This window comes from Myotis davidii, unplaced genomic scaffold (genome assembly GCF_000327345.1).
Source record: "Myotis davidii unplaced genomic scaffold, ASM32734v1 scaffold494, whole genome shotgun sequence".
Classification (NCBI taxonomy): domain Eukaryota; kingdom Metazoa; phylum Chordata; class Mammalia; order Chiroptera; family Vespertilionidae; genus Myotis; species Myotis davidii.
The window spans coordinates 44,674-58,723 of NW_006285480.1; the positions used below are offsets into that span (position 1 = coordinate 44,674).

Consider the following 14,050-nt stretch of genomic DNA (forward strand, 5'->3'; position numbering starts at 1 on the left):
GGCAACCAAGCCTCCTGCTTGCTCCAGCTCCGTGGCTGCCAGTCACCATCTTGGTTGGGTTAATTTGCATATAGTCTCTCAGATTGGCTGGTGGGCATGGCTTAAGGTGTAGTGAAGGTATGGTCAATTTGCATGTTTGTCTTTTATTAGTGTAGATATTTACGGTTCAAGACAGAGCATTCACAGTGGATAACTATTGTGTTGGCTGTTGTCATTTTTTATTTGACACGTCTAAGGCAGTGGTTCTCAACCTGTGGGTTGCAAACAATGAAAATACATCCTGCATATAAAATATTTACATTACGATTCATAACAGTAGCAAAATTACAGTTATGAAGTAGCAACGAAAATAATTTTATGGTTGGGGGTACCATAACATGAGGACCTGTATTATAGGGTCGTGGCTTTAGGAAGGTTGAGAACCACTGGCTAAGGGAAAAGAGGTCATTGCCCCTGACTGAGTAATCAGGTGTTGCACGTTGTAAAAATTCCTGCAGCATACCTGTTGAAAATCACTGCTCTACACTATTTCTTACTTTACTTGCTATCATGTAATATTTCAAGCTAGATACTTCAGTCAGCTCGAATTTCTTTTGTACCAAGCCTTTGTCCCACTTGCAAGTATTCATCACATCTTAATGTTTACCACAGAAATATTGTTTGCATATAGTTTCTCCTCCACACTGTGTTGCTTTTATCAGTTTAGCACTGTCTCTAAAGGGCTGTTGAAACAACTTCATCCCCATTCTAGTCACTTACAAAAGAAAAAAAAGTATGATAATATTAGTACTTGTCAAGGTACTCTTATTAACCCGTTATTAACCTCTTGTCAGTATTCCATTTACCATCTCCTCTATCCTACCCCTATATTGCCTTTCAGCTACTTTAAATTTCCCTTTGATCCATAAACGTGCCCTGCTCTTACCCTGTATCCTTTAATAAAGGTTTTCTTTATCTGAAGGTTATCTTCCCACCCTTGCCTCTCTGGAAAATTCCTATTCTAGATCAACCTCAAAGTCCCCTGTTATAATTTGACTTGGGGCAGAGTAAGTCATTCCTTTTTTGTTTTGTTAATCCTCACCTGAGGATATTCTTCCTATTGATATTTAGGGGGAGAGAGAGAAGAGAGAGATTGTTTGCCTCCCGCATGTGCCCCACTAGAACTGGGGATCGAACCTGCAATCCAGATAGGATCCCTTGACTGGGAATTGAATCCAAGACCCTTCAGTCCGCAGGCTGACTCTCTGACCATTGAGCCATGCCAGCCAGGGCAGTCATTCTTTTCTGTATCCACAGCTCTGTCTTCATACTTCTGTTTTAACATTCATTTATTTTAGTGTTTATTTGTTTATATGTCTGTCTTCCCCTGAACTGTTGGCTCCTCCAGACTATTATGGACTCATTCATTCATATATCTAGATGCTTGGTGCATTATCTGATGCTTATTAAATATTTGTTGGATGAATTACTGAAATATAATCTTTAATGAAACTTTACATATTCCTAGCCTGTTGGAATTGGAAGTGATCATTTTAAAGATGACTGAGGCCTACAGATGTGAAATGATTTCCTAAAGGTTATACACATAGTAACTCAATTCTCACTTCTGTCCTTGTGCTGCAGTGTGCCAGTGCTCTCTGTGGCAGCTTCTACTAGCTGCTCTCAGACAGTATTGGTTGGGGAATATTTAAATTAAGACAGAGCCAATGTGAGTACATTCACTGCTATGTATGATACCATTTAATAATTTTTAGCTTATAGAATGTGAGACAGAAAATTGGGACAAAAAATACATGTACTGTATGGAAAGGGTCCTAAACTTTGGTTTGAATTCAGTAGATTGACTGTCTAGTCTTCAAGTAAATGAAATTATATAAAAGTCAGATTTGGTATCCTTTTCCACACTTTATCCCCCTAGTCCACTTAGAGGGGTCCCTGGATACAAAATATTGTGTGTGCATGTGTGTGTCAGTGTTTATGTGCACTGTGTGGGGAAGTATAGGTTCCATATCTTTTTTCAAAGGGTTCCTTGATCCCCCACAAAAGTTAACACGGCTCCTGACTTGAAAATACGTTGTTGTGTGATAAGTGATCTTTCTCAAAGCAAAGTACATTAAAAATTCTTTTAGTTGCTATTTGAATTACATTTTTAATCTTTGCTACTTGCTTTCATTTTTAGGGTTTGTGTTTAGTGAATCAGAGGGATCTGCATTAGAACAGTTTGAAGGTGGCCCCTGTGCTGTTATTGCACCTGTTCAGGTAACATAGACTACTTTATCAACTCCTTAGAGGGACGTGTTCAAACATTTCATACTTTACTTTTTGCTTTCTAATATATATGCTCTGTAATCATGATGCATGGTCAGTTACCTCTCAACTTTTGTTCATGTAAATTGCTATAGATATAAAAAATATAAGTGCATTCAGCGGAGACACACAGTATGGTGATTGCCAGATGTGAAGAGGGTTTGGTGGAATTAGAAGAAGGTATAGGGGGAATAAATAGTGATGGAAGGAGACTTGCCTTGGAGTGGTGAACACACCAATGATGTATTGTAGAATTGTACACATGAAACCTATATAATTTTATTAACCAATTTTATTAAAGTCAATAAAAAAGAAAAAAAGTGAATTCAGAACATGAGTAGGTTACACAGCAATAGTCTTTGGAAAAAAAATATATATGTATTAGATGTGTGTGTATATATATATATATATATATATACATATGTATATATGTATATGTATATATATGTGTGTATATATATATATGTATATCTTAAATATATTTTGATTTTTTACAGAGAGTATGGGAGAGAGATAGAGAGTTAGAAACAAGTGATTTCAGAAAAGAAGGTAGAGGGGGAGAGAGATAGAAACATCAATGATGAGAGGGAATATCATTGATTGGCTGCCTCCTATACGTCCCCTATTGGGGTCAGGGGCAGATGGAGCCCGCAACCTGGGCATGTGCCCTTGGCCGGAGTTGAACCTGGGACCCTTTAGTCCGCAGGCTGACGCTCTATCCACTGAGCCAAACCGGCTAGGACTGGACTATGTTTTCAAGAAAATATAATAAGTGTTCCCTGATTTTCAGAAAATGAGGCATTAATGATCATGTCATTTTTCTAATACAATGATCCTGTTGAATAATAACATTTTATACTACAGATAAGTACATTATAGCAATGATACTATTTTTATTTGATCTCTCTATAAGAATGATATTCCTAAAATGTTGAATATTTTCATGACCTAAAATTTTACAAATTTTAAAATAATTTGGCAGGTTATACTATTTTAGGGTATAGCTTTGGCCTTTAAATTAAAATTAGTAGCAACTGATTTAAAACAGAATGTGCAAAATAAAAAGATTTTTTTAAAAAAATATATTTTATTGATTTTTCACAGAGAGGAAAGGAGAGGGATAGAGAGTTAGAAACATCGATGCAAGAGAAACATCGATCAGCTGCCTCCTGCACACCCCCTACTGGGGATGTGCCAGCAACCCAGGTACATGCCCTTGGACGGAATCGAACCTGGGACCCTTCAGTCCGCAGGCTGATGCTCTATCCACTGAGCCAAACTGGTTAGGGCATAAAAAGATTTTTTAATCTTCATTTCTATTTTATTAATACCATAAAAGAAGGGTTAATCTGAATATATGTATTTGATTTTGAATACTGATGTGTAACATTGTTTGAATTTCAAAGACTGATTTGTTATAACCATTACATTGTTAAAACCAAAAATTGAATTTTCAGTTTACTGTTACACTTATGTCTGAAACAGCAATGTAACTTTAGAACTGTTACAAAAGAAGCTTGAATTTGTTGTTTATGTTCAGTCAGCAGGTTTTGAAAATAAATATTTAATGTTGTATTTATTATTCATTGGGCATAAAGAATGCATTCCTGAACTGTTAGCTTCAAAGTAAATTTCTCAAAACTTATACTTTATACACTTACATTATTAAATGAAAAGTATATTCCTTGAAGGAGGGGGGAAAAAATCTCCCTTCATGGAAGATTCTAAAATAATATCCTTTTAGGTCATTATTTTATTTCTTTAAAGAGTTGATATATTTTTTACATTAGTAGAATTATTAAAAAAATTAAGAAAAAATTGAATGTTTGAACTTTGCTTGGGAGTTACTGAATATAAAGAATAAAATTTAACCATAAATTGATTAGAGAAATTATGTTGAATAACAGGCAAATTTTGGTTGCTAGTAGGAATCTTATTATCTAAATTTGAAGATTCCTTGTCCTTCTCATTTGCAAGTTAGATTATATTAACTTTGCCCCTCTTGGGCCATTAATAGTACCTTCAGGTCTTTATTTATTGTAAGTCAATGAATGTAATTAAATGCAAGATACACCACAGGAGTTTTTTTGTTTTATAAGATTCATTACATTTCCAAAATGGCAGTTATTTTTGCAAGTGGGGTTGTTGTATAAAAAGAGATAATTGTAATGTTCAAAATCCTGATGTGTCTTTGAGGTAGTAATTTAGTTTCATAGTCACATAAATCTTTTCAGTCATAGAGGAATTTTGTTTATATTGCAATTTCAAGTAAAAGTCAAAACTAAACCATTAATAATGAAGGGAAATGAGAAAGTCCAAGTATTAAAACTTTTTAAATTATAAAAAATAAGATATGCGCTATTGCTTAAAGAATAGTCATATTATAGAACCAAGTAATCAGTGGTAGAGAAAAATGAAGTTTACTGAATGTCACTGATATGACTGGTTGGCAGTTTGAGAGAGAAAAATGAATTTAGATAATCTCATATCATATACCAAATATATTATTTTTTTAAAAAATATATTTTATTGATTTTTTACAGAGAGGAAGGGAGAGAGATAGAGAGTTAGATGAGAGAGAAACATCTATCAGCGCCTCCTGCACATCTGCTACTGGGGATGTGCCCGCAACCCAGGTACATGCCCTTGACTGGAATCGAACCTGGGACCTTTCAGTCCGCAGGCTTACGCTCTATCCACTGAGCCAAACCGGTTTCAGCCCAAATATATTCTTAATGTCATATTAAACCACAGAAAAACTAAAAATAATATATTGTCAACCATCTAAGAGAAAGTATGAGTTCCAGACTCAGAAAAACATTTGCAGTGAATATTAACAATAAATAGATGTTGTCTTTCTTAAACAAAGAATTTGAACAAATTAGTTATAAAACACAAAGACCCCAGAGGTGAAATGAGCATGTATATGCAATCAGAATGGGTGAAATGGTGCTGGACAGCCAAAGAATCAAGATGTTTACCTCAGTAGGAACCCAAGAAAGTACAAATAAAACTGTAACTGGAGTCTACTGCTTACTCTTTTTAATCTTTAAATAGAAAATAATTGCCAGTACATGTAAGGTAGGATATGCTGGCATACTCATATATCACTATATAGTACAAATTTGTACTTAGATTTTGGAAGGAATTTTACATTATAATTGGAACCATGATAATGCAGTTTTTTTTTAATGTAATAATTGTACTTCCCTGTGAATCTTTCCTAAAGAAATAACCTTTAATATGGGAAATGTTGTAGTCAAGAAATAGCTTTTATATTTATAGCAGCAAAAACATTGCAAACAACTTAATGTATAGTAATGTAGTATAAACATGAAACAATATTTATGTGAATTTTGATAGCTTGATAGAAATTTGGTGATTAAGAATTACTGTTATGAATTCTGTGGGAAAACATTACAATGGAAAATAATCCCATTGTATGCTACTGCTTTCAAACACATATAAATCCGAATCATCATAGTAACCTCTTTTTCTTGAATCTGCCCCCTAGAGATTCAGATACAAAAGATGGAGGCATAAGAATTTGCATTTTAGATAAGACTAGGATGCCATAGCCCCTTGAACTGCAGCTTAAGAAGGAAACACTGTACTACCCTGAACTACTTTCTATTAAATCAGCAATTTAACATCGTTGGTTCATGTAAGGAAAGGTTAGAAATCAGTTTGTTTTTTTCTCTTAAATCTTATAGCTGTTTTATTTAAACCAGGAAGTTAGAAGCTTCTTATAGAGTGATGACTCATAGTGGTATTCTTGTATCACAAATCAGAGCTCATAGTGCAGAAACACTCTTGTATTTAGATTTCTTTTCCTCCAAGGAATCAAAGAGAAATGTGGACTTATTCCTGTTTTATAGGGCTTTCACTTTACATTTCTTTAAGTTTCCAATCATGTGTCTGATTTTGAGTCAATTCTTCTATTTATCAGAAAATACATATTATGATAGAAGAAGAATTTTATGGACATAGAATTAAGTTTATAATAGTATATCCTGGATACATAATTATCTTCAGTTATTGTTGAATGTGAAGGGGAGCCATTTGAAATTTTCATAGTGCTATGCAAAAGATTAGAAAGGTGGTGCAAATTAGTTTTTTTATATTTTAAAATAAATGATATAAGGTATATTTGTGATGCGTGGTAATAATTATTGCTTTAATTGTATAAAGGCATTTCTTTTGAAGAAGCTCCTGTTTTCTTCTGAGAAGTCTTCTTGGAGGGATTGTCCAGGTATGAGAGCTATCTTATAAACATTTACTCCATCCTCAATTTTACAGGTGACCTATGCAACATTCATTGGCAATAGTTAAAATTATCTATTCTTAAAAAGTGCACTATCAATGAGATATTTTTCCTTAGGTTTCTTTTTTTTTAAGCTATGTTTTTATTGATTCTTAAAGGAGGAGAAGGAGAAAGAGATAGAAACATTGATGAGAGAGAAACAATGACTGGCTGCCTCCTGCACGCCCTTTACTGGGGATCGAGCCCAAAGATGGGCATGTATCCTGACGGGAATCGAACCCATGACCTCTTGATGCATGGGTTGATGCTCAACCACTGAGTCACACCAGCTGAGCATGTTTCTTATTTTTGATATTTCAGGAAGATTCATGGTCAGTGACTCCAAATTTTTAAATGCATATATTTCCAATTTGGTATTCCCAAGACATATGACAGGATAATATAAGTAAGGGAAAAAGCTTTGGCCTCTTGATAAAATAAGGATAGAGCACCCTAAACTGTTAAATTACAGCATATTATAAGGAATAATTGTTTTATGTTTGTTTTGTCTTTGCTCTGAGCAGGAACTCAGTTATCTTTGTATTTCTACATCTTTTAGTATTATGTCTTACACAATGCAAATAATATTGCAAATAATTGTGAATTAAATTGCAAATGAAGCTGCCATAGCTTCTGCAATATGCTTAGGTCAGAGAGCAGTATGGTACTACCTGATAATTCACTTGACAGCTTACAAAAATCTTACACAATTTTATGTGACTTCACAATACCTTGTGAAAGGAGGTAGAATATATTATAATCCCAGTTAGTATATTAGGGAAAAACAACTTGCATTCTAAACCATGCCCATAGTGATTTTGAATTTAAGAGTTAAAAGTATCATTCTCATGTATTTTTTATTCATTAATAGTGGGAATGCAAAATAAAGTTTAGTAGAGAAGAGACTATTCAAGAGATAATATTAACATCAACATTTTACTAATTAGATTGCTTGCACAGAAATATATTCTTATTGATAAAAAATGTATATGCATTGTCATAAATGTCATATGCTATGGAGGTTATAAAATGAATGACACAGTCCCGGCCTTTAAAGAACTTTAAATCTATTAGGAGAAATAGAAACCTCCCTATAGCACACAATTTTACATAGGCTGTGTATACATCTTATCCTCTTTGAAAGTTTCAGAAAGCAATAATACTTCTCAAAAAGGGGAAGGTGGCTAAGGTACAGGAAGAAATTGAGCATTTGTGCAAAATCTATAGTTCAAATGACTGTAATACAGTATTAGTAGCTTCTATATTATGCAGCATAACAACAATGGCCCCTGCTCATCTAATAGGTTGTGGTATTGTTTGTGCTGAGGGTATGTTATCTCATTATCCTTACTCTGTGGGACAGGAAGATCAGAGACATTAGATTAATTCAAAAATGGGGGAAAAAGAGGTCTCAAGGGGCTCTTACATTGTGCCTGGTTCTACAATAAAGGAAACCTCGTGACTTAAATGTTTCATTTGCAGGTAAGAAAGAGTTGATCGTTATCAGGTAGCATATTTTTTTCTAGTAATGTTTGATTCTGCATTTTTTAAGATTCTTTTTCTCAGTAATGGAAATATTTAGTAATGGTGACATTGTAACCCTCAAGCACATTATTTTTCTAAAATATAATTTCAGATCACTTGTTTGGATTTTCCCCCCACTTGGAATGCTTGATTTTCATTAAATGAAAACATTCATAAGATTGTTATTCACGCCCGGATTTTTTCCCCAAAGGAAACCATTGTAATTTGTACTTCGGTTATTTTTAGAGGAAGAGCTGAAGGAACTCCTTTGTCACACCTTATGTGATATTTTAGAAAGTGCCTGTTGTGACAACTCTGGATCGTACTGCTTGGTTTCATGGTTAAGAGGAAAGACAGCCGAGGAAAATGCTAGTATTTCTGGGAGTCCTGCAGAGTCTAGTTGCCAAGTGGAACATTCTTCTTGTAAGATACATTTTTTTCCTAAAGTAATTTCTTATACCTTTGTTTTAATAAAACTATTGACAATTTAAAGAAAAAAGAATTAAAAATTTCATAACATGTCTCTTTTTCAGCAGAAGCTTAATTCATGAGCCTTAGTATTTTTCATTTCCATTTTGATTATTTTATATTTATTTATTTAAATATATTTTATTAATTTTTTTACAGAGAGGAAGGGAAAGGAAGAGGGATAGAGAGTTGGAAACATCAATGAGAGAGAAACATCAATCAGCTGCCTCCTGCACACCCCCCACTGGGGATGTGCCGGCAACCAAGGTACATGCCCTTGACTGGAAACGAACCTGGGACCTTTCAGTCCACAGGCTGACGCTCTATCCACTGAACCAAACTGGTTAGGGCTCATTTTGATTATTTTAATTGCTAAAGGACATTGCATTTGTTTCTTTTTGCTTTCATTTTTGGGGTAAAAAAAAAGAAAATGCATTTCTTAAATAAAATAAAAAATTCTGCTTGATGACATTCTCTGTGAGCTTTGAAACTCTCATTTAGAAAGTTTAAAGAACGTATTTATATATACTTTAATTTCAAATGCCTTAATGTTTACTTTGGCATTAGGGAAGAAAAGGCTCTTTTTTTTCCAGAAAATTTCTTAAAATAGTTTTTGTTACTTTATAGAGCAAAGATGGGGACTTTTTTTTTCATATGTTTCCATTTCTCCTGAACTTTTTGGCTATTGTTACTGTATATGAATTATTTTAAAGTAATTTTAATTATGAGTTTTAATTTTGCCTTCATTTAAGTTTTTTGTACTTTGAAGATTTTTCTTCAAAATAAACTAAATAACTATTCTCATTATAAAAATAATATATTCTGTAGTCTTTCACCTTTGAAAATTCTTATGTAATTGCCCTAAAAACTGCCAGAATGAACTAGTGATATATAGAAACTAGATAAAAAGAGTTGCTGTCTTGTTTTTCTTTCCAGGACCTATCTTACTAGCAGTTGGCTTTTGATAATTGGTACTTCCAAGTGTTTATATAGAATAAGTGACTTATTCTACCTATAATGCATTTCATTAACATTGGAAATTATTTTTAAAGAAATTAGACAACCAATTCCTAGAAAGTAAATTTTGATTGTGATATACATCTTGCTTTCCCAATAGGACTGTCTGTGATGCACTATTGCCTCCTTGCTAAAATGTGTCTGTGATGTCAGCATTTTCTCTTCTACCTCTGCAGTTACATTGGCGAATTCTAATAGCACATTTGCAAGGAAGAATTTTAAAAATTTAAACAGTTCAGTGACGTTTTTATTTTCAGGCCTTTCAATATAACCTCTCAAAAAATTTAGCATTTTTAGAGTTGATAATACAATTGAAGGAAACGCGTGGAAAATATTCACTAGGTTGATAGTAAAAGATGTCATTAAGATTAAAAATAAAGATTGTTTTAAAATATTTTCTAGGTTTGACTGGATTGCATGTAAGCATATTTAATAGTTTCATTAAAGTTAATCAACATTTTGACAATAATAGTTGAACTAATTAAAAGTTATTTTAAAGATTAGGTGCTTAAAGTTAGTTTATATTCAAATATAAGAAAATAGTAAAGATCTTTTTGTAACATTTTTTATTAGTATCTTAGTATATACTGTGTACTTATTATGGACTGTGCTGTACATTTCATAGTAATAGGTTGAGTGGCCTCATGATACATTAAATTTGATACTTTAGGAATTAACTTAGATGGGCATACTATATTGAATTCCTCTTCAAAAAACATATTTTACTGATTGTTCAGTTTACTTTGCCTCATTTTAAAAGTGGACATGAATAAAACCAGATTTTAAATTTGCTTTTTTATAATCTATAAATTTGAAAATTTTTATTAACTGAAAATTTAAGAAATTTACTTTAGATGTTGATAAATGAAATGAACTTACACTAAAATTTGTATTCCATGTAACAACTTATTTTACCTGTTCTTTCCTTTATTTCCAGCTATTGTTTTTTGTGTTTTACATTTTTCCATCATCCTGCCTGCTAAGTTTTTTATTTTGCTTGCCTCCTTTCTCTAAGTTACTATCTTTATGTCAACTTTTGTAATGTATGCCCTGTAAAATTATTTAGATAATCAGGTACAGGAATATTAGTACAATTTGGAAAATATTAGGTAGAATTTTTATTTTATCCTGAAATTTTAAATGTGAACTATTTTCCCCTTTGTCAATATTACATTCTGCACAAACATTAATTTCATTGGCTTGTGTGGTGTGTATAGTTTTGGCTTCTGGTACGCACACTTGTTTGCAATAATGAACAATCAGGTTCAATTTCAGTTTGTTTCCCACACAAATTAAAAGATTACTTAAGCCATTGGATTTTTAAAGATTTTAAAAAGTAATTTCAAACATTTGAATATTGATACTAGACTTTGAAAGGGTAACGTAATGTGACCTTTTAAATTGTAAATCAAAATTGAGAATTAATATTTGAAAGTACTAAGATTTGCTTTATGAATATACCAGTGGCCCGGTACATGAAATTTGTGTATGGGTGAGGGGGTGTCCCTCAGCCCGGCCTGCACCCTTTCCAATCTGGGACCTCTTGGGGGATGACTGGCAGTTGGACATCCCTCTCACAATCTGGGACTGCTGGCTCCTAACCACTCACCTGCCTGCCTGTCTGATCACCCCTAACCACTCTGTCTGCCAGCCTGCTCACCTCCAACTGCCCTCCTGCCTGATCACCCCTAACCACCTCAGCCTGCCTGCCTGATTGCCCCTAACCACTTGCCTGCCTGCCTGATTGCCCCTAACCACTTCTTCCTCAGCCCTAAGTGCTGCAGCTTCCACTCCCCTACCCGCCTGATCGATGCCTAACTGCTCCTCTGCTGGCCCAAATGCCCCCAAATGTACTCCATCCTGCTCTAATTAGCATATTACCATTTTATTAGTATAGATATAAGCACATATGAAATTGTTCATTGTGATAAATTGAGTAGGCATTTTTATTCATCTTGACAGACTTTATCTTTGGGGAGCCAAGACTCTCAGGATTGAAATCTTAGCTCTGCTGTTTATTGCTGTGTGCACTTGAGAGGATTCTTCTCAGTGCCTCAGTTTCCGCTTCTGCGAAATGAGGACTATTAGGGTGGTTGTGAGGGTTAAGTGAGGTAAGACCAGTAGAGCATTTGTCAAGGGGCCTGGCACTCAGAAAAGTTCTAAATAAGCATTACCTTTGATTTAAATGTTTCCTTTGATTTTTAAAAAATTTATAGTGGTGCTGTATTAATAAATGTAATCTAAGTAAGTTACTGAAAACTTCTCAACAGTTATATTAATTAATGCGGAAACAAACTTAAAGCTGTCCTTGAACCTGTATAGTTTCAAAATGCTATGCCTTTTTATACGCATTTTGTTTAATAATTAAGCATTCAATGTAAAGATTTATATTATAAAGAGGAAGGTTAGCTAGATGATTTTACTTGGATATGTGGATTGAACGATTATATGAAAGTGCAGGACACGTTACAATGATGTGTGAAGCACTATGATTTTTCATATTTTATAAATGATCCTAGCATAACTGAATTGAAAAGAAGTGTATTATTTAATACTTCTACATTCTCAGTATTATATCCATTTTAGGCATAATCATGGTAACTAAAATGTTGAAATATAAATTTATATAATACTAAAGTTGAAAATAAACTGAGGATTTTAAAGGAGTGAGAAAAGAGGGAAAGTTTTGATTGCTTGAAAGTATTTACAGCCTGCTGTGTGTATCTTGTGTCATTTATTTGCCATGTGTAGTGCTGAAAAGTGTCTTTTATGTATAGCTGCCTTGGCTGTCGAAGAGCTTGGCTTTGAGCGATTTCATGCATTAATTCAGTAAGTAACATTGGAACATTTAAAATACTTACCTTGTGGACACATTGCCATTTTAATTTTGTTCATACTGGGGAAAGGTACTTAGATTTATATGCCTGAGATTAATTTGTTTTCAAATTAAGAAATAATTTGTAAATGTGTACTTAAATTATTCAAATTCCTAAATTAACTATCAAAATACACTTTCTTTAACACTAAAAGCTTTTTTATCATGACAATGAAAAAATAATTTTAGCTTAATGTTTCTCTGTCCTGAGTGAGTATAAAGGTTTCTAGTAGAATAAGTGTTTGAATTATTTATTGTTTATCAAAATATACTTTCTATAGTTTTCATTAAAGCTGCCATGTCTTCATTAGATCATTTAAACTTTTTATTACAAAATAAAAGGGAGGATAGCTATGTTGATAGAATTATAGGTGGCATTTGAAATATAACATTAATTTTTTTAAAAAGTTACAAATGTACAAAAGTCAACATTTGTTTGTTCTTAAACTCATCTTTGAAGAGGGCCACTTTATTCCTTAAATAACGGTATAATTATTGAAGAATTTATTGGTGCCAGACAGTTCACCTACGGGATGAAGACATTCCCTACCAAGTATACATTCTGTCTTAATGGCGTATATTATATATAGTGACAGTTGTCACCCAGCAATAGCTTTTGCTTTTAATGGCTAAATTTATATTTGAAAATTTAAGACACAAAAATCTCCTGTTTGTATATATAAATTTTTAATGTATAAGACAATTTAAGAATTTTCCCATTTACGAATGTAGTAAACCTTATGATGGTACTCATATTTAATTCTTTTCACCCCCAGGAAAAGATCATTCGGAAGTTTATCCGAATTAAAAGATGCTGTCTTGGACCAGTATTCAATGTGGGGAAGCAAATTTGGAGTATTGCTTTTTCTGTATTCTGTGTTATTGACAAAGGTTTGTTGAAGAAGATGTTTCTGCTGGCTTTTATTAGTTTCAGTTTAGTATATTTTTCCTGCTATGAGGACAAAATTTATTCTTGATACTGTTTCTAAATCTCAGAATAAAACTCTCTTATGCTAATAATAATTCTCTTTCCTCCTACTCACTTTTTCTTAACCACTTTGAAATTGACTTTCACCCCTACTCTTCTGGACTGCAGAGGTTATCAATAATGTGCTATGTATAAAATGCACTCAGTTCCTCTGAATTTTATTTTCTTTGCTCTTACCAATGCCTGGCAATTGACACCTTAACCCCTTCTGGAAGCTCTTTCTAACCCCCATTCCCTTTTTTAACTTATCTGATAAATCATTGCACTAAGTTCTCTTTCTGTAATGTCTCATAATTTTTTTGTTTATATCTTTCCATGTTTACCTGTTATATTCTTCTTTCTCTTTTCCACTAAGCCTTTTTCCTCCACTAAGCTTTTATATTCCACTAGAGGCCTGGTGCATGAAATTCATGCATGGGAGCGGGGGTCCCTCAGCCCAACCTGCACTCTCTCCATTCCAGGACCACTGGCTTCTAACTGCTCACTTGACTGCCTGCCTGATTGCCCCTAACTGCCCTCCCCTGCCAGCCTGGTCAACCCTAACTGCCCTCCCCTGCCAGCCTGGTTG

At 33.6% G+C, this 14,050-nt stretch overlaps 1 protein-coding gene across 5 annotated transcripts in view; it reads left to right on the forward strand.

Moving 5' to 3' along the window:
* FAM188A (family with sequence similarity 188 member A) overlaps positions 1–14,050 on the forward strand; it is a 109,999-nt gene that overhangs the window by 14,291 nt on the left and 81,658 nt on the right. For 2 of the 5 annotated variants that reach the window (XR_435274.2, XM_006756153.2), the window contains exons 2-6: positions 2,180–2,259; positions 6,499–6,559; positions 8,381–8,557; positions 12,397–12,448; positions 13,271–13,385. Coding sequence is in view for 4 of the 5 variants with exons in the window: in XM_006756153.2 (XP_006756216.1) it covers positions 2,180–2,259; positions 6,499–6,559; positions 8,381–8,557; positions 12,397–12,448; positions 13,271–13,385 (485 nt within the window). In the remaining variant the exon portion in view is untranslated. Of the gene's footprint in view, positions 1–2,179; positions 2,260–6,498; positions 6,560–8,380; positions 8,558–12,370; positions 12,449–13,270; positions 13,386–14,050 lie in introns of those variants that run through there. The other 3 variants (XM_006756154.2, XM_015559051.1, XM_015559052.1) reach the window with 3 other exon arrangements.